This window comes from Physeter macrocephalus, chromosome 16 (assembly GCF_002837175.3).
Source record: "Physeter macrocephalus isolate SW-GA chromosome 16, ASM283717v5, whole genome shotgun sequence".
Classification (NCBI taxonomy): domain Eukaryota; kingdom Metazoa; phylum Chordata; class Mammalia; order Artiodactyla; family Physeteridae; genus Physeter; species Physeter macrocephalus.
This window is the reverse complement of record NC_041229.1, coordinates 56738498-56762535: the sequence shown is the minus strand read 5'-3', so window position 1 is coordinate 56762535 and position 24038 is coordinate 56738498. Positions and strand designations below refer to the sequence as shown.

Sequence of the window (24038 nt, the reverse complement as noted above, 5' to 3'; positions counted from 1 at the left end):
TCAGGATTTCCACCTGGGACCCAACCGACATCACAACCTCCACCGAGTCTGAACCCTAGTTCTCTCTCCACCCCGTCCCAGCATGCTTCCAAGTACTCGGCCAAAACCCTCATTGTCCTTCTCCATCCTCCTCACCCTCAAGTCCCACAACCATGAAAAGAACAAATCTAATGGCTCCACCTTCAAAACAGAACAGGAATCCAACCACGCCTACTGGAGCCAGCCTGGTCCAGACACGAAGCTGGGGACCTTTTCCAACCACCCCTCAATTTCCACCACCAGCTTTACAAATGGAGAAACTGAGGCTAGGGAGGGAAAAGCCCTCCCCACAGGTTTCACACAGAAACCCTGCTAGGGCTAGCTGGGGCGTGGTTCTGCCACCATCTCCCTGAGGTCTGCATTCCCAGCTCCCGGGTAGGTTTTCTCTTGAAGCCACTTAGCAGGTCTGATGACACAGCCAGGCTATGTGCGCCTGCATGTGTGTCCCTGGGGAACAAACAGTCAGCCAGCTGGGTTTGGGTTTCAAGACGTCTGTCCTCGCCCTTGACCGGGAGATCTTACAAGGAGGCTGGGGCCTGAGCTGGGTGGTGGAGCGTGTGGGGAACATCAATCGGACGCCGCCTTGCCTGGGAACCGGAGACTTCGCCCAACCAGCCCCAGGATCCTCTGAGCTCACTTGAGAAGGCCAGAAACTGCAGGGGCAGCCTGGGGTTCTCAGCATTTATTTCATACAGCTGTTTAAAGAGCTTGTTTAAAATACAGATCATCATATATATATATATATATATATATATATATATAAAATATATAAAGAGGAATTGAGGCCAGCCACCCCAAAGAAAAAGCTATGTTTTATAAATATTTCTGTAGCTCCCACATCCCAGAGGAAGAAAAACAAAACAAAACAAAGAAACATTTACAACCCAAGCTAGTGGTTCCATGTGGTGGGCCCAGTAGGCTCAGACCCTGGGGTGGGCCGGGGGTCTCGAGGGCTAGGCCTGCAGAACATTCTGGTGAGGAGAGGCTGACCTCCCACTTCCCAGGAGGCTGGGGTCTCTGGCTAGGAAAGGTCGAGTCTGTACCAGTCTTGCCAAAGCCATGCCCCTGGCTTCTTAGACCCGCCTGGAAGGCAGCAGGTGGGCACTCCAGGGCCTCGGGCTGCCAGGTTATTTTTAATCTTGTCGGTTTCCTTTGATGTCTTGGCCCTCTTTCCCGGGTGGCCCGGCCTTCTGTTCCTGGTGGTTTCCAAGTGGAGGCAAAGGACAAGCCTCCTTCCACGTCTAGCATCTGGAATTCACAAGCCAAAATCCATGGGGCGTCTCCAGCCCCCTTGGCCGGCCTCCGAGGGTCCCCGAGGAGCGGAGCAGCCTCACTTGCAGACGTAGCGCTCCACCGTGCGCTCACACCTGCGGCAGGTGACATAGCAGCACCAGTGGTACTTGCAGTGGCACCGCTCGACCACGCGGTCTGTGTAGGGGTTGTAGCCGCGTCCACAGCACATGAGGTCACAGCTGTCACTGCCATGTGATGTCTTGTTGCACTGCCTGGAGGGGGAGGGGAGGTCAGTGAGCATCCTGTCACCCACCAGTCCCCCCACTCCCAGCCAGGCAGCCCCAGCCTCCTCTGACCACGGCTGCAGCCTCAGTCCCCCTTGGACGGTGTTTTGGTCTTTGGGGAATTTAAAATAACCCTCTTTCCCAGGGGTACTTCTCACTTTTCCCTATATTTCCAATAGGCATTCGTCAAAATGAGGGGGTGTTTTGTTTCCTTTGTCTCTTTTCCTATATCTTCTACTTCTAAATACTTGAAAGTGTCTCAAACCACTGTCTAATAATCCTATCATCGTATTTAATCCTTAATTATATTGTAACAAGCATAAAGATCATTTTTACTTTTAGAATCCCAGGATAAATTCTGAAACAAACAAATGGCATCGGATGTGAGGCAAAGTAAGCATTTGGCACTCTCTTGGTGGAGACAGAGGGTCCGTCAATAATTTGCCCCCTTCGAACCAGCGCTTCCCGCCAGTATTTTATCTTATCCGAGGCAGGCAGGGTCTTTGGGTCTGTGGAATTACTATGCCCATTTTACAGATGGAAACAGGCTCAGCAAAGGGCAGAGGCCTGCTCAATGTCTCATAGGAGTTTGTGGATAAGCAGGGCTCAAGCTCAGGGGTCCTGAAACCAAGTCCGGTGCATATTCTCCCCACCCTAAAGGGCAGAGAACCCATGGGCTGCCAGGGGCTGCATTTCTTCCTGAATCACTCCTGTGCGCAAAGAAGACACTGAAGGTCGCTATAAAACCCAAATATCCTTGCCATCAGTTCTTCTGTCTAGCGAAGAAACATCTGTGCAGGTTAGCACTTCATCTAGCTGGGCTTAGGCTAGACAGGGATGCTGCCATGGGATGCAGCTGGATCCCCACAGCCATGTGGACCAAGGAATCCCAGAATGTCTGAGGTGGGCAAGCCCTAGAGATGACCAAATCCAACCCTCATACTTCCTGATGGGGAAACTGAGGCACAGAATGGGGAAGGGACTTGCCCAGCATCACATAGGGTGAGCACGGGGTCTGTGAGAGTTCAGGAAGGCTTCCTGGAGGGGGAGGGATCATCCAGGCCATTGCATGAAAGAGGAACAGGAATCTAAGAGGGAGGGGAGGAGAAAGGGTGTTGGGGGCAAGGAGGACAAACACCTTGACCTGACCTAATCTAAGGGGAGTGAGAGATGGATGGAGGAGCAGGGCTGGAGGCAGGGAGGCCAGGGAGGCTGCTGCCAGCAGCAGCTGAGTAAGACAAGCTGAGGCCTGAGCTGGGAAGGAGCCATGGGGAGGGAAGCAGGGGAGCACTTTGGAGGGGGAGTCAGGAGGAGACGGCAACCTGCGTGTGGGGACTATAAGCAGTTCTGGGCAGGAGGCAGGAGGGAAGAGCAGAAAGAACACAGGCCCCAGAGCCAGACAGACCTGGGTTCAAACCCCAGCTCTGCTGCTTACTGGCTGTGTGACTTAAGGCAAGTCACTTAACATTTCTGGGCTTTGTTTAGTCACTCAACACCATTAGTCTCCCTCAGCCTGAACCTGAAGGTCTCTGGATGACTCCTCTAGGAAAGGGCAGTGGAAGGGGGCAGAGTTTCATTTTTATTTCTGGGTCCCTGACATGCAATGTTTGAAACCTGGCCTCCAACCTCAGAGCCAGACAAGACCCGCAATGGTGCCTGTGAGGGGGAGCTGGGGAGGCCGGGGCCTGGAGAAAGGGCAGGTTTCAGAGTTTGGAATAGGAACTGCTGAGGAGGCTTCAGTTCACCAGGCCGGATTTGAGGAGGGCATCTTGCCCAGCTAGGGGCCCAGCCACGTGTACCACCTGTGTACCTGCCTTTTACAGTTAACAAAGCTCATTTGCATCCAACCCCCTGTACCCCCCAAATCCCTAATCTAGTAAAGCTCACGTTTGCCCTCCTCCAGGCAGCCTTCCTTCCTTGATGTCTAGGTTGAGTCAGGGCCCCTCTGGGCTCCCCAATTTCCCTGTCACAGTCTGAGCACTTGATGTCCCTCCCCATCCCTGGTGCCTGCCAGAGCCTCATGTAATGCTGTAAGAAGTGTCTGTGGTTGTGAACCACTGAGATGTAGGGGCTGTTTGTTACTGCAGAAAGAGCTGACCCATACAGCTGTCTGCAGAGGCCCAGGGCTAAGCATGGCAGGAAACCTGGGGGCAGTGGGGGATAGCATTCTGAGAAAGCAAGGGTGGTAGCTGGTGCTATGGAATGGGGCCTCCTCGTCAATAGTTTGGGGGCAAGTCCTAGGTGCAGAGTCGGGACAGCTGGGAAGGAAGAGGCCCGGCAGCCTCGGGGAGGGGAGACGGTCATTCACAAACCCTTCCTAAGGCACTGACACCACCCAGCAAGGAGGGGCTGCTCCGTAAATGTGATTAGAATCACTTGCCAACCTTCCCAGGTGAGTGGTATCATCCTCTTGGCACAGAAGACGAGACTTGAGCCTCAGGTAGGTGAAGGGATTTGCTCAAGGTCCCACAGCTAGGAAACTGCAGCGTCAGGGTGGGAACTGTCCTTCCCTGACACACACGCGCACACACACACACACACACACACACACACACACACACGGCGCCCCGTGGATCCAGGGAGACCCTCTCTTTGCTCTGGGGTCCTCAATGTGCTTCCCCCAGGTCCTCTGGGTTCTAGAATCCTCCCCACAACCCCATCCTCATCACACCCACCCTGGCTGCCTCAGCCCAGACTCTCGCTCCTTCCTGTCTCCCTGGCCTGACCTGGTTCCATCTTCATTCTGCCTGAGTCTCTCAATCTGGCCTCCAGATGGGAGCCTGGGCCTCCTTGCAGAGCCTGCTGCCCTGGCCTGTGAGGATGGAGCCCCCCAAAGCAGTCCCCCTCTCCTGGAGACAGGAACGTGGGCTGAGGAGGAAGCAAAAGCTGGCCAGGCACCAACTATGTGCCAGACACGTTCTCAGACACCCTCACTCTGGTTCAATATTCTTTTAACCTGGAAGAACACTAGTTTTGTGGAATGCTATTAGGGGCTCCTTAATAAAAGAGTTCCACAGCCAAACACCTCTGGGAAACACTGGCTTAGACAGATCCTTTACTGCTGGATTCCTCAGAGCCTTTAATATGTTCTCATGCCTTGCAAATGGCCAAAGAGAATTTCCCAACGTATTTGATTGCAGAACTATTTCTTTATAGCATTTCAGGACTGGATTCCTCCTGAACCATCTCCGGGAAGAGCTGCTCCCCTGAATCCTCACCAGCCCTTCCTGGCATATAGTAGGTCTGTAGTCACCACTGGCTCCCTCCTTCTCTCCTGTCCTGAATTGGCTTCAGCAGCTGTGATGGGACCCCAGCTCTGGCTCTGAAATGGGGGACCGGGGGGAGAAGGCTGGGATCTGGGAGGTGGGTGAATGCAGGCGGGGGCATGGGAGCGCCGTCTCTCCACAGAACGCAGGCCGACCTCACTCTCCTGCTGCCCCTCTGAAAAGCGCTTGTCCTGGTTCCAGCTCCACACCGTGCAGACTTCCTGTGCGGCCACGGGCTGGCACTGCTCCCACCTCCCCTTGTGCCTCAGTTCATTGGTCCAGCTCACAGGTTGTATGATGTTTATCCTTCGCTTATTCATGTGACGGATATTTACTGAGGATCTATTGTATGTCAGGCAGCCTCTTTCCTAGCCCCTGCCTCCCAATACAGTCACTGTCTCTTCCCCTCTGTCTCCCACACTAGGGGGCAGGTGGGATGGGGAACTCCCACGAGCCTCCATTCCCCAGGAGCCCCTGCCTGGGCGAGGTGCAAAACAGCCACTCCTGCCAGGGGCCCCTGGGACCCCACACCTCCACCTGGCGTTCAACTGGGCGGGGACTCCGTTCCCCAACTGCTGACTGTGTGCCTGGCCTCGCGCTGGGATGGGGCACGTGCCACATGGCTGACCCTTCCTGCCAGGCTGGCGGCGGGCCCTTACCTGTCCTGCGTCCCATGGGATCCCACCTTCTCGTTCTTCATGCAGAAGTCGGGGGAGCTCTGCAGATAGACAAGCTCCGAGTCCTTCACTGGCCGGATGTCCAGGTCCTTGGGCACAAGGTGCTTGCGGGTGCCCATGGGTCGGTGCACCACCTTGGTGGCCGACAGGTAGCGGGTCTTGAGGTCGGCGGCCACGTCCCGAAGCTCCTGCAGCCCCTTCCAGCAGGTGCGGATGGAGCAGGAGCCAGACACCCCGTGGCACTTACACTTCATTTCCAGAGAGGCACGCAGAGCCTGTGGACAGTGGAGGGCGTCGGGCTGGGCAGCCGGAGCCCCCTCCCTGGCCTGCCCCGGGGCCCTGCCCCACCCTTCTGCCTGCCAGGGCTCTCAGGGAGTCACCACCTGCTCCGGGCCTCAAGTGACAGGGCTTTTTGCTCTAAACCTGGGGGGTGTTGTGGATCCTTAGCTCCTCCCCCAACCTGGGGGGCAGCTGGGAGGGGCAGGAAGAGAGTGGCTTTTGCAGGGGTAACGGATGCCGTTTATACACCTAGTGTACCAAGTGCTCTCACACTTAAAATGGCTTAATCATCACAGAAGCCCTTCGTGGGGGATATCCTTCATTTCCCCACTTAAAAAAGAGGAAATGAAGGCTCAGAGAGGCTGAGTCTCTTGCCCAAGGCTACACAGCTAGAAGATCTTGGGCTGGGATTTGAACCCAGGTCTGAGGGCAATTCCAAAAGCCATGGCTTTTCATCATTCTATGCTTTTTCTCTCTCACAAAATGCTTGCTGAAAAAAAGGTGGCAGGGAGAAGAAAAGGAAGGGAGGGAGGGAAGAAGAGGCAAGAGGTGGGTGCTTGGGGGTGGGCCCCCTGGCCTGGCTGGCCTTCCCCTCTGCTGCCTGGTGCCGCGTCACCACTCAGCACCTGTCTTCACGTGTGCTGAGCGGGTGTGTAATTGCTACCTTGCAGAGTCGTTGAAAGGATTCAACGAGATGACATATATGAAAAGAGTTTTGTGAACTACAAAAGTTAAATCAATATTTGGTTTTGAAAAATCAGTCTAAGTAAGAATTATGGTGGAGAGGGGAGGTCTGGGCTTGGGGCCTGGGGAGACACTAGCCCTGGCTTTGGAAGAGACTCTGTGCCACTCTCTTCCACGGGCCTGTTTCTCCCTGTGTACCTGAGGGGCATGAGTTGGAGGCCTTCTGCAGGCCTTTCAGTTCTGCAGTCTAAGCCCCAACTCCTTGCACACAGGACTCAGACCCCTCTGCCCCCCCACCCCCACCTGCCCTGTGTACTCCACTGCAAGGGTTATGGGTCCCCTGGGCCTACCCCTGCATCAAAAAGATGGGGAAACTGAGGCACACAGAGGGCAAGGACTTGCCCAAAATCATACAGGGAGTTAGTGAGGAAGCTGGTCAAGGTCCCAGGGTTCTCTACCCCTCACAGTGCCAGGAAGTGGGGAATGAGGGAGTCCACTTGGGTCTAGAGTCTGGAACTGTCTCAGCAAAGCCCGTGGAGAGCACATAATGAAGTGAACCCGACTGCAGGGCACATTCGGCCTCCCAAGGGCACAAGGTACTTCTGAGTCATCCAGGAAAGGTAAACCACATTCAGCTCTTCAGCTCAGATGGCGGGAAGGGGCCCAGGCTTCCTGAGGCCATGGTGCCGGCGCTGAACACGCTGTCATCTACCCTCCCGGGCCCTTGCAGACGGCCCCAGGGAGGCCAGCTCCTTGGCATCAGGGCCCCTGGGAAAGGGCTGATGTGCCTCTGACGCTGAGGACCCTGTTTGGACTGCACTGTGGGATGGGATGGCTGTACCCCTTGCAGCATGAGGCTCAGGCCTGGCCATGGGCAGGAGTGGGGCTGGGTTCTTGCGCGGGAGGCTGGGTGAAGGGCTCCCAGTGGGTTTCCAAGGGTGGGGGGGTGGGCCAGCAGTGTTGGGAGGCAGGAGTTCTGGGTCCCTAGCCAGGTTCTGCTACAGATCCACAGGGTGGCTTGGCCTCAGTTTCCCCAACTGCCCAAAGATGGCCTGGGCGTCCTAGAATCCTTACAAGAGGGAGACCAGAGAGAGAGGAAGGTGAGGACAAGGAAACCTCTAGACCTGGAGTCCTATAGACCCGGGCTCCATTGCACTGTGAGTCCTTGGTCAAAAGCCACCTAAGCTCCTTCTGTCTCATGTGGTGCTTTTGCACGATGGGCCTAACGGGGCTGCAAGGAAGAGGTCATGAGATGCCACCCACACCTGACACTCTGCCCCTCCGGGACCAGTTCCCCATCTGTAAGGAGGGGTAACAGTACCTCTTCACAGTGTGGTTTTGTGGACTACGGGAGAGAAAACTAATCAAGCAACCACCACAGTGTCTGGCACACCGATTGGTATGAAGCTGTTTTTTTTTTTTAATTTTCAAAAAATAAAAAGGTCCATTCATTCACTTATGCATTCACCCCAACCTCCTGTGGAATGAGGTGAGGAATTAATGCAACACTGATAATAACAGACATGGAGGGGAAACCGTGTTTAGGAGGTTGGGGTGGGTTTTGGAGCCGGGAGAGAGTCCCCATTAGATCCAAGGAGAGGACCCTTTAGCAAGGGTCTGCTGCTCTGCAGCCTTCTCCATGCTTCCTTCCACACCGGCCTTGGCCTAGAGCCCCAGAGGAAGAGCCTGAGGAACGTGACCAATGGGGACCAGAGAGCACCAACCCACCCCATTTTATAGATGGGAACAACTGAGGCCAGGGAGGAAGTGACTCGCCCAGTGTCACACAGTGAGTTTAGAGCTCCTGACTCCCAGCTCAGAGCTCCTTGTGCTCCACCGACGTTCTCCAACCCAAATCCTGGTGGACCCCCTGGAGGAGGAGGAGCCAGGCAAGCCCCAAGCAGCTGGAGAGGGAAGAGTCAGGGGAGGCCAGGAGCACATCAGTGTGGGTGGATCAGGGCCCGTCCCCCCGCCACCCCTCCACTGGGGCACACTGGCGGCCCTTTTCCGGCCAATTGGCACAAGCACAACCATCTGGGGGGGGTGGGGGTGGTTACCTGTCTCCCCACTTCACTGTTGTGTAGACGCATCAGTTTATTGGCTTGGGATCCTGTTTTTTTCACCTTCATAGGAGCATCGGAAAACTTGGCCCCCATGAGGAGCCCGTAGCTGAGGTTGTCCGCACATCCTCCCCAGCGGTTCCCGGGCCCGGGTGGCTCACCTGGGACGGGGCCGCAGGAGCAGCCGGGCAGGTCGCCGGAGGTGCAGGCCCGGGCGATGGCGTGGCTGATGGCGGCCGCCGACAGCGCATACACGAAGGCTGACTCCCGGGTCCCTGTGGGGAGGTGTGGGGTCAGCCGGGGCGGGCGGCCCAGGGATAGGACCCTGCCCAGACCTGAGGGCCCCCACCTGCCTCTGCGGGGTCGGGCGGGGACAGGGGCAGCGATCAGGTGGGGCAGGTGGAGGATGGCACGACAACCATTCATCTGTCACGCCCCGATCCTCCCCCAAACGTACTAGCTGACCCGCACACTCTCTCACGGAGCACGCGAAGCCAGCCCCCCAGGGCACACCCTCACTCACACGCTCACCATGCTGCACTTCCTCCCTGCTGGCCCTGCACCCAGTGTTAGGGGCTGCTTTCGGGAACAGAAGGCCCAGTCCCTGAGCTCCTCAAAGACCAGTGAGCAAAGAGCCTGCTGTGGGGTGAAATGTGTCCCCTGAAAAGATATGGTCAAGTCCTGACCCCTGGTCCCTGTGAATGTGACCTTATTTAGGAATAGGGTCTTTGCAGGTGTAACTGACCTAAGATGAGGTCATTAGGTGGAGCAGAGTGCGCCCTAATGCAATGACTGGTGTCCTTATAGGAAGACGGAATTTTGGATACACAGACAAAGAGGGAGGAGGCCACGTGACAGAGGCAGAGACTGAAGTGATGCAGCTACAAGCCAATGAACACCGAAGACTGCGGCAGCCCCCAGAAGCTAAGAAGAGGCAGGGATGAATCCTCCCCCAGTGTCTTCAGAGGGAGCCCTGCTGACACTTTAACTCTGACCTCAGACTTCCAGCCTCCAGCACCGTGAGACAATTCTTCTGTTGTCAGAAACCCCCCAGTGCGTGGGGCTTTGTTAGGGCAGCCCTAGCAAACTAAGATGGAGCCCAACGTGCCTTGGCAGTGGGGTGTCCTGGCCTTGCGTCCAAGCAAGTTACCCCCCTTCTCAAGCCTCAGTATCCTTAACTGTAGAGTGGGAATGATAACACCTACCTCACAGGCTTGCTCTGGAGCTCAGATAATTCAGGAAGGAAGGAGGCTTTGTAAAGTGTTGCACAAACGTTAGCTGTCACCGTGCAGGGGGAAAGATGAGCTCCACTGGGGCATTCCTACCCTTCAAAAGCCTCTCTGTGATACATAGGACGCCCAAATCCACCCCCAGAAGCCACCTCCTCCAGGAAGTCTTCTCCACAGATGTTCTTTAGTCCCTACATCACTTTGTGCCTTTCCCAGCACCTTCAGTCGGGATGGTCTAGAATTAACTGCTCCACACCTGTCTGCCCCGAGGGCAGGCTCAGTCGCATTCTCATTACAGACCCCCCACCCCCAGAGCCTTCCTGCATCATTCATTCCTTTGTTCAGGCGTGAGGGGTACATGTGCATTTGTACTGTCATTCAGGCTCCCCGCACTGGTATATTCACTCACTATATGTTCATTCGTTCATCAATTCACGCCCCAATACCCATGTCCATGATTAATTCACCCACCCACCCATCCGTGTATCCATCCATCATCCAGCTATTCACTCATTCCCCCATCACACTTCCAGCCATCCATCCATGAATTCACCCACCTATCTAAACACACATATATTTATGCCTGAATTCATCCACCCCACCCCACCCGCATGCATTCCGCAGGCCCTAGCAGCCTCCGCTGGTCCCCTACCTCTCTCCAGGTCAAGCAGGTAGTTGGGGGCGAGCTCGATGGAGGAGCAGTTCCAGCGCATGTCCGCGAAGGCCCGGCGGCAGGCCTTCATGACCTCGCGGGCGGCATGCACGATGGTGTGCATGAGCTCCAGGTTGCTGCGGCACAGCTGCACCTGCGCGGACACCAGGCCCTCCAGCTGCTTGCAGTGCTGCGTCTGGTTCAGTGCCAGGGCCGCCGGGGTCTTGGAGAGTGCCCTGCATACAGGCCAAAAGGCAGCAACCAATGGAAGGTAAGTCAGGGCTGTGAGGGGCCGTGCTGCTTCCACCCGCTGTACTGGCCCCGGCCTCTCCTCCACAGTCTTGGAGCCTTTGCTGGAAGGAGCTGGGAAACCAGGAGGCCAAGCACTGTCCCCAGCAGAGTAACAGCTCCCCCTCCCACCCCCGTGTGACCTTAGGCACATCACTGTCCTTTTTTGGGCCTTAGGCCCTCATTCATAACATAGGATCATGGCCCCCATCCTACCTAAGCTTTATTATTATTATACTAACAAAAAAAGGTTTTATAGTTCACAAAGCACTCATATCCACTGCCCTATTTAGTCCCACACAGCTGTGAATGATTACTCTTTATTCAACATTCATTCAACACTGAACATGCTAGACACTGTGCTAGATTATTATAATCATCATCATCATAGTAATACATACTATTAATTGACCACTTACTAGATGCACAGTGTGAGTTAGGAGCTTCCCATTATGGCTTCGTTTAATTATTAAACCCATTTATTAGGCTGTAAAATCCCACATACATGCAAGAGATTCATTAAAAGATTAAAGAGCCACTCAATTTGCTGATAAATTGGACTTAGCCATTAACTTGCTATGTGACTTTAGATAAATCACTGTCCCTCTCTGGGTCTCAGTGTCTATACGTCTAAACTGTATTTCCCAGAATGGGTTCCAGGGAGACACTCTGAAAAAAGGGATCCATGGTCAATCAAGCACAGTTGGGGAATGTGATATACTACATCCCCCCTTGAAGAGTAGTAATGCACATTTACATTTTAAAGGCCCTGAGAAGTCCTGCAGCAAAGCAACAGGCTTGGTTTTGTTTAACTTCCAAGTCTGCTGAGCACAAAATCCTTTACTTGAGGAGTGCTGACCTCCTCCATGCTTTGGGAAATGCTGGCCTAGGGGGTCCCTATGACCTCTAGTGATGTTATAGGACCTAAGAGCTTCCAGATCCTGGTTCTGGGCACTAGGATTCCAAGACTCTAGGACCAGGGGTCGATCCTGCATTCAGCTTCCTCCCAGGCCTTCTCTGAGGAGCAGACTGCATCAGGCAGCCCCTCCTCTTAAGTGGAGGCTAGAGGGACCCCACAGCCTTAAAGGGTTCCACATAGACCCACCCCCTACCCTAGGGCCAGCTGGTCCTCAGAAACCCAGCAGAGACCCTGGAGGGACAGGCGGCAAGAAGGGGCCAATCTTCAGGCCCAAGTGCTAGGTGCCCCACTTGCTGGGACCACAGCAGACCTCACCCAGCGTCAGGACCGAGACCTGGTGAGGCCAGCTCCTCGAGGCCCTGGCCTGAGATCCCAAGAGAGGCAGCCTGGTGCCAAAGAACAGCACGGGCCTGGGCAGACTCCTGGCTCTGTCACCCCCACTCCCCTTGTGACCTGGAGCAAGTCAAGTAAACTCTCCTCTCCCATCAATCTCCCAGCATTGTCCTGAGGGATTAACTCAATGTGAGTCACATGCTCTGCCCAGGGCTGACACATCATGGTCAGGGCTCTGTGACTGAAGCTACTAGATAACTGCGTTGGTGGCCTTTTCCTACCTTAGCTTCCTTCACCCACTCAGTCAAGGCCAAGGGCTGCCATGTGACCTCAAGGCCCCTCAAAACCTGGCCCTCCAGCCCTCTCTGGCCTCCCGTCCTTGTCCCCCATGTGTCCTAATATCTGCCACACCAGACTCCTGGCTTCTCTGACAGGGACTGCCCTACCACCACGTGTATGCCCAGGCTTTTCCTGGTGCCAGGAATGCCTTTCCCCTTGCTCCTGTACCTAAATGAATACATGAACTTGATCTACTTGTGGAAGAAATATTTACTAAGCACCAACTCTTCCCAGACATAGATCCTTTCCTCAAGGAGCCCCTCGTCTAATGGCTTCACAGACCTATCACCAGTTATAAGGCAATGACCCAGATGTTCCAGTTCATGGGCTGGCCCAGGGAAGAGCTCAGGCTTTGGGCACCAGCTGTGTGAGCTGGGTAAGTTACCCAACCTCTCTGGGCCTCATGGTCCTCATCTGCTATAAGAAAATGATAAATTCTACTTCAAAAGGTGATGGCAAGACTTAAATATGATAATGGATGTAAAGCACTTGGGGCGTTCATAAATGGGATCCCTTGCTTGTTGCCACGTGAATCTTGGACCAGAGGGAGTCAGAAGACCTGGGTTGTGGCTCAAGCTCTGGCCTCTATGTGCTGGGCAATGCTGGGTAAACTGCTGCCCCTCTCTGAGCATCAACTAAAAAATGGCGACTCCTGGAGGTCTTGTAGGGGCTGGAAGAGTTAATGTGTGCTACACTGAGTACTAATAGGTTAGTTTGCTTCCTGCTGCCTCTCTCTGCCATGCCCCACCCATCCTACACCTCCAAAATACAGAAATCATCCCCGAGGCCTGGGAAGCAGACCCAGGGCAAGTGGGCATGGCCTGGTGTCTGTGGTTGGAGTGGCACAACCCAGCCTGTCTGAGATTGGCTGCGGGTATCTTGGGCCATCTTCCCTCACTGCGACCCCTGGCCCATCCCTACCCCACCAAGGCATGCGCCAAGAAACCTCTGGTGTATCTGGATGCAGACCTCAGGCATGGCTGCCTGACCCCGCCTATGACTGGAGAACCTGCTGCCTGAATTCCGGCAACACATACTGGAGGAGGGGTGACCACACAGGGACAGATATCATCCCCTCAGCCTGTTCCTTGGTTGTTACAGCCCCTCTTCCACCACTTAGCAAACACTGTCCACGCGCACGGACCCACTGTCCCAGGTGGGCACAGCACTCCCCAGTTTACAGAGCCTCTCATTTCATCCCATTCTTACAATGCCCGAGGGGCCTGGGAGATTATCACCACCTTTGTACAGAGGAGGACGCTGAGGCGCTCCAGTGCCCAGGCACTCGGCCTCCTCTGGACACCATCCTCCCTCAAACCTGGCCTCACCTTCCCAGGTCCCCTCTCTGCTGGGCTTGGGGCTGTCCACGCTCAGCCTGTCCTGAGCCTGCTCTGCCCAGCACCCTTGCCCGGCTTCCATCCTTCCCCTCTGAGCCACTTTTCTCTTTCACAACAGGAAGGGTTACAGGAGATACACGAGAAAACACCCAGCACGGTACCCGGCACACAGCAGGCACTCATGCAGGGTGGCTGCCTTCCAGGTCCTTCCCCTGGGCTCCTGCTCAGAAAGTGGATAACGTAAGCTGAGACTTTTCCTGGGGAGCTCAGGTTGCAGCTCCCGAGGAGGGGTCCTCTGGGATCCTGGGGTCTGAGGACCCTGGGCCACTCTGGGTCAGTCTGTCCATCTCTTAAGTCATTAAGCATCCACCTCCCCAGCTGGTGGTGAGAGAGGTTCGATGAGGGAAACCCGGTGAGGATGCTTCCAGATGAGGCACAGACGGCCCAGGTGGGCAGAGGACAAACGGGAAGCATTCTGGAGGTCCTGGGTGGGCGCGGGGCTGCGGAGAGAGCGGCTGGGACAGAGCGGCCCGCTGTGGCGTGCTGGGGGAGGCCTGCTCACGGGAGCGTGCAGACTGGGAGATCAGGAGGCGGGAGGCAGCGGATTCCACTCCCGAGGAGGGCGATGCGGTCATCTGGTAATTAGTGGTAATGACCGTTTCTAACTAAGGCCCCCTTGGGGAGGTAATCAAGGATTAGGGTGAGAGGCGGGGGAGTTACCCGTCTGGACATCTTGTCCAGCTTGCCTCACTGCAGCACACCCCTAATTGAAAACATTTTGGCTTATCTGGGGGTGGATGCATGGGGGAGAGGGTGGAAGAGAGGACAGGAGGGAACAGAGAGTTCACGGGCAAGCCCTATGCCCAGGGTGCCGCTGGGGTGGCCGAGGTCTCTCTCATTCAGGAGTTGGGGTTCTCCTGGGAATGGCGGGGGCGGGGGAGGCACAGAGACCTGGGTTTCAGCTCCAGCTCAGCACGTCTAACGTTCCACCTTGGGCAAGTCACTGCCTCTCGCCCGGCCTCAGTGTCCCCACCCCATTGTGGAAGTGGGGACACTGAGGGCTAGAGAAGGGCAGGGCTTGCCCCGACCTGTACACAGCCAGCCAATCAGAGGCAGAGCCAAGCTAGAACCCAGGACTCCTAATCACAGGCTAGGGCTCTTTCACTCCCATTGTAGAGATGAGGAAACTGAGGCTCAGAGAGGCTAACATGATTGATTTGCCTGAAGCCTGGCTCATGGCTAGTGAACTGGCAGAGCTCAGGCTGGGACCCAGGCCTCCCAACTCAGGTCTGGTGCTCCTCCCAGCCTCTCTGCGGCCGCTGTGTCCCTTCTGAGTCTCTTAGGACTCTTCCTCAAGAGGCCCAGATCCGGAGTAAGCAGCAGGCTTGGGGCTGCCCGGGGTGGGTGGAGTGGCCTTTATGGGTCCTCCCAGCCACCCTGGGCCTTCCCCTCACTGGGCAACCCCAGTGGTTCACAGAAGCCTGGAACCACCCTCCCTGCCCACCACAGGGCAGCCAGAAAAGGATGTCCCCACACTTCTGGTCTGAGTCTCCCAGCACCCAGTTTGGGTGGGAGGTGAGGTAGGGAGGGGTCCCCCAGGTTATTTCTGATCAGGTGCTTCCACCCCTTCTCCCTTACCCGCTACCGCACAGAAAGCCCAAGCTGAGTCCCAGGTCCCCAGTGGGTGGGCAATCTGGGTCACTCAGCCACGTTTACTTTCATTTCCCATGTCAAATGCCCCTTTCCTCTTCAGCTCACTTTCCAAAGCCCAGGGCAGCAGGGTCCTCTGGGACATCCCCAGGACAGCTGAGTCTCCTGGATGAGTCCCCAGCTTCCCATCCCCACCGTACCCTTCCCTGTGCCCAACTGTCCTGTGGCTCCCTGTGACCAAGAGGCCCCAGAGCCACGCAACTTAACTCCAAGTCCTGCCTCTGCTGCCTACTAGCTGTGACACCCAGTTCGTTAAAGACCCACTGAGCCTCCACTTCCTCTTCTGATTAATGAGGGTGATGGCAGAACCCACCTCACATGGTGGTTGGGAGATTTAAATGAAACAACATACATCAAGCACTTAGAACAGTGCCAAGGCCACATATATATACAGACAGACAGACACACACACACACACAGTTGTTATTCTTAAACTCCACTCCTTCTCCTGCTTCCCCCTCTATCTTCAGCTCCAGCAAGAGTTTAACCACTATCAAAGAGGTTTGGCTTCATGGAGTCTGTCTGCCTGGCTTCTCATCCCACATCCACCATTAATTAACTAGCTGTGTGACCTTGGGCCAGTTACTTAACCCCTCTGTACCTTAGTTTCCTCATTTGTAAAATGGTAGTGACAAGAATGTCACCTACTTCATAGGCGTGTTATCAAAGTTAAATGTCTAAAGCTCTGGGGATTTACTAGTAAGCTCCTGTAATTCCTGGCTTCTCTGTTTCCCCACACGCATCGTCCTACCCCTGCTGTTCCTTCTGCCTAGGATGCCTGCTTTGCATTCCATCCACAGCCATCGAAATCCTATCTATCCTTTGAAGCCAGACTCAGAGTCACCTCCCTTATGTGGGGCTAACCACACCTCCTCTGGGCTCCCATGCTCCCTCTCCTAGGACACAGCCCAAAGTCCACTTGGTACGTTTTATATGTCTGTCTCCCCCAACAGGCTGGGAGCTCTTTTAAGGCAGACACTGAGTTGTACTCATTTTTTGTGGCAGCCTGGGCTATGCAGTGGGGACAGCATGGATGTTGGGCTGAACTAGCCATCTATTTCAGACCCTACCCAGCCACGTGCCAGCTTGGGGGCCTGTAAAAGTCACACATTTCTCAGAGCCTCGGCGTTCCCACTGTGGTGTGGGAATTATAGCAGTGTCCCGCAGAACACTCTAGGGCCGAGCCCAGTTCTTGGCCTCTGATGCTCCTTGGGCCCTTTAACAAAGCCCTTCCCTCTCTGGACCTCAGTTTCCTTATCTGTAAAAGGTTGGTGGTGAGTGAGGTGGGCTTTTTGGGCTCCCTGATTAGAGGTTCTCACCAGCTGCGACAGTGCCAGGTACCAGCAGTAGAAGGAAAGCGGCTGATTTCTCATAAAATTAGTCAGGAGTGGCTGAGAAGAGCCGGTGCCCCAAGGCTGGGAAGCTGCTGAGCTCAGGCTTCTCCTTGCAAACAAGAAATGCAAGAAGATGGGGTTCCCCTCTCAAGAGAATTAATGGATAACTAAGCCCCAGAAGAGGTAGGGCTGGTGACCTCGAGACTGTTTGCCAGTGGCCCAGCCACTATTGCCCCGTCTTCCAGCTAATCCACGAACCGTCCTCGCAGCCCTTCCCCAGCCCATAGTTTGTCCCATGCCTGTCTTATCTGCATGGCTCCCCGCCCCCGACCTGGAACTCTAGACTGTGTCCTGTCCTGGACTTTTCCACCACTCAGGGAGTTCCTCCACCCAAAGTGCCCTTCTCTCACTGCCCCCACCCACCAAACTCCCAGAGATTCCTCAGGCCCATCCTAGGAGCACCACCAATGAAAAATCTACCTAGGGTCCCAAGGATGTGCCCCCCACCAGGTGATCTCCTCTCCTCTGGGCTCCCACAACACCGCCCTGGGCTCTCCTGGGGCACTTGGAGTTATTTACAGCCTGGGCTTATCTCTTCCAGACCAGAGGGCAGCTCCTCCAGGAAGGGGCTGGCTTTTACTCCTTTCTCCCTGCCCTCCCTGCACACAGCCCAGCACTGAGCAGGCACTCCCTTCTGCTGGATGGAAAGGAGACTCTCTCCCACTTACCCCTCCATTAATAATTTCTATCTAAAGGACTACCCTTCAGCATCTGACAGTTTATGGGGTTCTTTCATAAGCCGCTTCTCATCTTACCCTCCTTTGACAGAGGAGGACGCTGAGGCTCCCAAGAGGCTGAGTGACACTTCCCCAAGGTCACCCAGGTGGAGGGGTCTGGACTGTTTGAGAACCTCCAGCTAGGGTCAGGAGACTGTCAAGGAACATAATATTGAGCAGGCCTTGTGTGCAGGGCGCAGACCCTCTAGATTGGGCCCCTTGACCACGGTCTTTTTCCATCTGTCCCTGTGGAGGTCTTGCGCAACCCTTGGCCGCACGGAACAGGGCAATTCCGTCGTCCTCCATGCCCTGTCTTGCTCCTCCCGCAGGTAAGGACAATATTTAACAGAGGAGGAAAAGGAGACTTAAAAAGGGTGACTTGCCCACGACCCCCAGGCAACTTCTGCTCCCGGGTCTTGGGCACGCTGGCCCGATCCAGGGGGCCCCTTAAGGCTCTCCACCTCCCCCAACCGCGGGTCCCAGGGCCCACGTGCGTGTCCGCGGGTCCCTACTTACAGCCACTTGATGCCATAGCACACACTGGTCTGGAGCGCCAGGGCGAAGAGCAGCGCCTGGCAGACCTGCGGGCGCGCCCTCATCCTCGCGCGGCTGGCGCGCCGGGGGGTCGCACCCTGGGGAAGCCGCGCCGAAGTCCCGCCGCGCGCCCGGCCGCCGTCGCTCCTCCTGCGCGCACGCCGCCTGCAGTCGGGGAGAGCGGAGGCAGCGGGTTAAGGCTGCGCGCGGGGCGGGGGCCACGCCGGGGGTGGGGGGCGTTTTATTCAAATTACAAAGGAGGGGTCGGGGCCCGGGGAGGCCGGGCGCGCGGCGGGCGTCGCCTCCCTCCCCGCACAGCCCGGGACGCGGCCGGCGTCTGGCTCGAATTAAACGCCTCCGGAGCGCTGCAGAGGGCTTGTCCACCTAGTGCGGCCCCGGCGGGAAGGGAAGAGGGTGACAGGACCAGAAATTCCGGAGAGACCAGGCAGAGAGACAGCGAGAGGGAGAGAGACCCTCAGAGAGCGAGGCTGAAAGACATTTGGCAGAGGCAGAAGCCCGGATAGGCACACAGTTCTCGAGAGGGACGGAAAGAAGACGAAGGGGGTCGAGGGCGGAGACCGCGGGCGGGCGAGGGGAGGAGCACATTCGGGGCCCAGGATCTGAGTATTCATCTCCGCAATATTAATTGTTAGTTATTATGGGCCTGGCCATTCTCCTTCCCTGCTGGGCCTCGGTTTACCCCCTCTGTAAACTGGGGACACAATTGTGATTCAAATTGTGATTAGGACATAATTCATCTTTTAAAAAGAGCATTCACCTAACGCGATCGCATTTTTTCCTCCCAGCAACCCTGGGAGATAGATACTATCACTGCCCCCATCTCACAGATGAGAAAACTGAGGCGCGGAGATGTGAAATAGGGTTGTTCAGCCAGCGAGCGGCAGGTCCATGACCCGTGTTTTACTCGCATGTCTACCCGGTGTCCGGTGAGATCATGGACCGTGAGATGACAGGGAAATGGGGGCTGGCTCTGGGCATCAGTTTCTCAGCCTGTGAAGGGGAGGATGAGAAATGGGATGGCAAAGGTCTTTGTACAGTGAAGGCTGTTCAGGGTCCTGAGTCTCTGAGTCCCTCTAGCGGTGCCCTTCTGGAGGGTCGGATGGTGCCCAGGCCGGAGCCGAGGCTGGGCAGCCTGGCCTTGGCTAAGCTGGGAAGCTCACGGGGCCGGCGCGCTGCCGCCTCCGGCCGCCAGGCGGCGTCCTTGGGCCGCGGAGTAGCCCTTACCCCACCTGCAGGCCGCAGAGTCGCTTTCTCTGGCTTTTTTCTTTTTCTCCTTTTTTTCGCCCTCTTCATTTCACATCCTTAATTCCCTTCCCAGCTTCTTCCAAATTTACCAACAACTGGCGTTCTCCCGGAGGCAAACACAGCCTCAGCCCCTCTACCCTGGGGAGGAGCAGACAAAGGGATTCCTTTCTAAAGGGTTTGTGGAGTTGGAAAAAGGAGGCGCCTTAGTGGGGGCGCTTGAGCGAGAAAGGGGGGGTTCCCATCTGGCTGTGTGACCTTGGGCAAGCCTTCCACCACCCCAGCCTCAGTTTCCCCTTCTATGAAAACAAGGGACTGGACTTCACAGTAGCCTGCGGGTCTTCTGAGCTCCCCTCTGCCTAAGTTTCCACTATTACGTCTACCTGCGTAGTGTGTGCATGTACGAGTGCGCCTTAAGCGCGCGCGCGCGCGCACACACACACACACACACACACACATTTTAAATCCCACTGTTTCCTGGAGCCTTCGGCATGACCCAGAGCAAGGCAGGGAGAAAACTCTGAATTACATTTTCTTTCTCCTCCGCAGAGTCCCCCAGCTGGGCGCCTAGCACCGTGGCGCCCGCTACAAACTTTGCCGAATTATGGCACGGGGGCGGGGAGGCGGGGGTTGGTGTTTCAGCTGGGGTCGCAGTCTAACTGTGCCCCCTCTTCCCACCCAGCCTGTATCCAAACCTTTTGTCTTACTGGCCCTGAAAGTTTACCATGCTCCTGAGAACGAGAAAAATATCGGCTGGATATGGGGGGGTGGGGGGGGAGGGAAGAGGATTAAAAACTCCAGCCACTATCTCTCCTCGCCCCCACGCCCTCCCAAAGTGTGGGCTCCCCCCTAAGGCGCCCAGCATTCCAGGGTAGGGAGGAGGAAGGGCTGCACTAGGAGAGAGGAGAGCTCGGACTCACAGCAGGGGATCCGTGTCCAGCCCAACTCGCCCAGAGAGAGGAGAGGCGCACGGGGACCCAGGCGTCCAAGCTACTCCCGGCTCTTTCGGAGCGGCTCCGGTAATCCCGGGCTTCTCCCTTCGCTGTCCCAGCATGTCGCTGGGGGAGGCGGCTCCTGGCCTGGGCCTCTGGGTTCTGACAGGTTATTCCTGTCCAGTGTCAGAGTGTCTAGGACAGCCGCGCGGGCCGCTGGGTCACCCTCAGCCTGCGCCTCGCGGGTCAGGGAGCCCTCGCCTCCCTGAGCCCCCGGCCCGCCAGGGGGCGCTAAACCGGGGTTCGAGGTGGGATACGCAGCAGCCTCCGGCGCCCTGGGACCTTGGGCAAGTCCCCTCCTCTTCCTGGACCCCCGTGTCCTCCCTCTGGGGATGGTATGAGGTGTAAAGTAAGTGCCCTCTCAATTCTGGTCTCTCTATAAGACATCCACTTGCCGTGGTCAGCCCCGAACTGCCGACCCCTTGCTTCGGGCCCGGCTCGGAACCTCCCTTGGGGTCAGGCGCGTAGTGGGCCCGCGTCAAAACCCAGTGTCTTTGGAGAGATAAGCGGTCCCTTCCTCCCCCCGCTGGGGATAAAGTTCAAGCTACCTCGCTTGCAGCGGGCGAGAGAGGAAACCTCTGGTGCACACTCTGGGCACCGCGAGCGCAGTAGCCACGGCCCGGCTCTAACAGGTGGTTGTAAGGCTTGGGCTCTGGAAGGCCCTGGAAACCCCGCTGCCAGGGCGGCTGCCCCTCTGAGGCAAAGCCGGCGGAGACACGCCGAGCTTCCCCTTCCCGGATGAGCCTGCGCTGGGCCAGGAGCCGGCACCGCGCGACGGCGCTGAGTGTCCCCGCCTCGCGCCGGCCCTGAAGCCTCCGGGTGCGCAGCTTGCAGAGCCGACCCGGAGAACCGGTGACTCCGAGCAACTGCTTCAAGATTACCTGCGACGCCAAGCGAGGAGGGGCCGCAACCCGGCTTTGACCCTGGCCGCGAGTCTTTTCAGATGTGTCTGCTGGGCTGCGGACGATGCGCCGGTGGCCCGCGAGACGGGTTATTTTGGAAGTGGGAAGGGTGGGGTGGGGTAACTCGGGGCACCTCCCACTACCCCCTCTGGGCCCGACTCCGAGCCCCTAAGGACCGTGAGGGTCATGGAGGCACCTCAGCTCCTAGAGTTGGGAGGTGTGGGGCTCGTGTGCGAGCTCAGCCAGATGTTCGGGGCTGCTCCAGATGTGCCTCGGGGCCGGGACAGGACTTTCCTCCTTCCCACCCCCCAGCCTGGTGCTCAGGTCTGTAAACAAACTCTCGGTTCTCCCCCTTATCCCGCCGCTTCTGGGAGCAGGTCTCAAAGCGAGGCATCCGCCCCGGTCCCCCAATTTAGTAGGAGCTGCCGTAGTTCTCTGCCTTTTGCCGCCCTCTCCTGCCCCGCCACACACACCCTCTGCCACAGGATCCAAGTCCCCCACCCCCGCGATGGCTCGGGCATGACCTCATCCGTGGGCTGACTGGGAGGGAGAGGGTCGAATCGGGGGGAACAGGGCCGGGAAGGCTCGAGGCAGGCCGCGGGAACTGCACAGCCCACCTCCACCGTTCATCCGCTTAAAGCCCGCGCCCCCAGCCCCCGGCGGCTGCGCTCGGTGAGGGGAATGCCTGAGAGAGCCGCGGACGAGAGGTATGGAGAAGGTCTTGCTTTGCTTACCGGCAGCGGTTGCCCAACGGGGTCACGCTTTCCCCCTCGGACTCTCTAGCCCCGCGCCCTGACAGGTCCCCGTTGAGAGCCCGCCCGCTGCCCGCGGCCACTGCTCACCTCCTAGGGCGCTCGCCTGGCCGGGCGGGCGGGGGAGCGGCGAGCGCAGCCCCCAGCGGACCCGGGAGCTCTCCGGGCTGGGCAGGCGGCGGGCGTGCTCTTCGCGAGCTGCCAGAGAAGGAAGCCCGGGCTCCCGGCGGGCAGAGGCCTGCTGGGGTCCCGCGGGGACTGGGGTGCACACTCAGGCTGCTCTGGAGGGCGCTCGGCTCCCGGGGCCTGCGCTCGCCCGCTCGCCGGAGGTCTCCGCCTCACCCGGCACGGTCTCTGGTGCTGGCCGCCCAGACTGCTTTATAAGGCACGGGCAGCTGCTTTGATCCGCCCACTTCAGCGCGCCGAAACCCCACCGGGTGGCTCGCGCGGGGGCCGGGGGCGGGGTCCCCGCGGATGCCACGCACCCGCGGCGCCAGCGGCACGAGAGGACGTCGCACCCTGTTGAGTTACAAAGAGGAGACTTACTAACTATAACTATATAGCTGGTGTGTACTGAGCGTGCGGGCTGTGAGCCTACTGCGCGCCTGGAGCGCTCGGGGGCCCAGGTGGGGAAGGTTTCTAAACCTCGCAGCAAGCCCCGCGAGGATCCTCAACCCCGTCTGGTTTGACAGAGGAGGAAGCCACAGCTCAGAGGAAAGTCGGCCTTAGGTCTCATTCTGGAGCCCGGGCATCACTAGGTGTTGGTCTTGCAGCTCGGTTACTATAAGCATTGTGCGTCCTGAGAGCTGCCTTGGCGTCCCAGTCCGACCTTCGACGGGTCACCTCTCCAGACCTCTGGTTCCAATTCTGGGAACTCTCAGCAAAGAAAGGAGGTGCGAGGGCTCTGCGCTGTGAGGCGGCTATAAACCGTAGACACCAAGGAGGCAGGTGTCCCATCTATGGGATGACCGTTGGGGAGTCTTCCGGGCACCTTGTCCGGGTCCCTAGGGGACCACCAGCTGAGGACCAGGTTTCAGAAGCTAAAGCACACTAAGGTGCTTCTTGTGCGGTGTAGACCTAGCCTGGGACTGGGGCTGGGGCTGTGTTTCTGGGGCAACTTCCCTGGGACCAGTTGAGTGCCCACACCTCCCACGCCCACCTTGGCCCTTCCTGGCTGACAATACTCCCCTCCCGTTTCTAACTGCTGAGTCAGGTGCTGTGGTTTCCTTGACTTCTGTCTTCCCCACACCCCACCCCAGGGGCCTCAATCCCAAGAATAATCTAGTTCATTAGCAGAAGGGAAAACAGATTTAATGAAAAGAGGCTTCTTTCAGGTCCCCCCAAAACACCCTAACTCTTTTCCCTGTTCTTTGCAGCTGCCTGTGAAGTGGCACCCATAGGCTGTCCTAACCTGGCTACAGATGCCTTCACATACATCACACACATCTGAGCCCAAAGAACCCACCGCAGGCTCTCAGCCATGCAAGTGCCAAGCAGCCAGTTCCCCTTGCACACAGGACTGGGACTTATCACCCTGCAAATGGTCACAAACACATTCAGGAGATACTTGGACATACCACTTGCCCACATGCACATACAAGTTAAATGGCCATACACATCTAGATGAGGCTGAACATGCAGACTTTCCCCATCCAGTTCATGCACAAACACACCTGTTTCCATGCACACAGTGAGGACACACAGCTTCCAAGCAACACCAGTGCACATATACTCCTGCTTAGAGTCGCAGAAATGTCCTTGCGAACACATGCTGGGACACCCTCATCTCTTCTTCCAGAGCATTGGAGTCAATCCCATTATTAATGCCATGGGAAGGTAGCGGGGCTTTGGGTGGGGTGTGGGATACACTGCTGCTCCACCTAAGAGGCTACCGACGGGGGTCAAAAGAGTGTCCTTAGCTCTCCCATTCCAAGGCACTCTGGCCACCACAGTCAGAGCTGTTCCAGGTGACTTCTGTCCAGTTGGGATGCATTGTCCTCTGAGTCTAGCCCTTTGCTCATTTCAGAGCTAAATCGGTTGCTTCCAAATATTTGCACAAGCAGTCTTTCAGCCAGAAATCTTCTGGCTCCCAGCTAGAGTAGGTACGGAAAGCAATTTGGAGTCACGTAGGCTTGGGTTCCACTGTTGATTGTGCC

General features: G+C 56.9%; 1 protein-coding gene across 3 annotated transcripts; it reads right to left on the bottom strand.

Annotated features, from left to right (window-relative positions):
* Positions 1-707: 707 nt before the first annotated feature.
* Positions 708-22203, bottom strand: WNT11 (Wnt family member 11). Of its 3 annotated transcripts, none has more exons than XM_055078749.1 (6): positions 21973-22203; positions 17956-18138; positions 10404-10639; positions 8520-8797; positions 5482-5774; positions 708-1544 (listed from the first exon to the last, which is right to left on the bottom strand). In XM_055078749.1, exons 2-6 carry the CDS (start codon positions 18036-18038, stop codon positions 1370-1372), a joined length of 1065 nt encoding a protein of 354 aa, XP_054934724.1. In that variant the 5' UTR covers positions 18039-18138; positions 21973-22203; the 3' UTR covers positions 708-1369. The 3 variants fall into 3 exon arrangements, with proteins under 3 accessions (XP_054934724.1, XP_054934725.1, XP_007105010.2); XM_055078750.1 differs by lacking the exon at positions 21973-22203 and adding an exon at positions 21865-21906; XM_007104948.2 differs by lacking the exon at positions 21973-22203 and adding an exon at positions 20157-20395.
* Positions 22204-24038: the final 1835 nt, after the last annotated feature.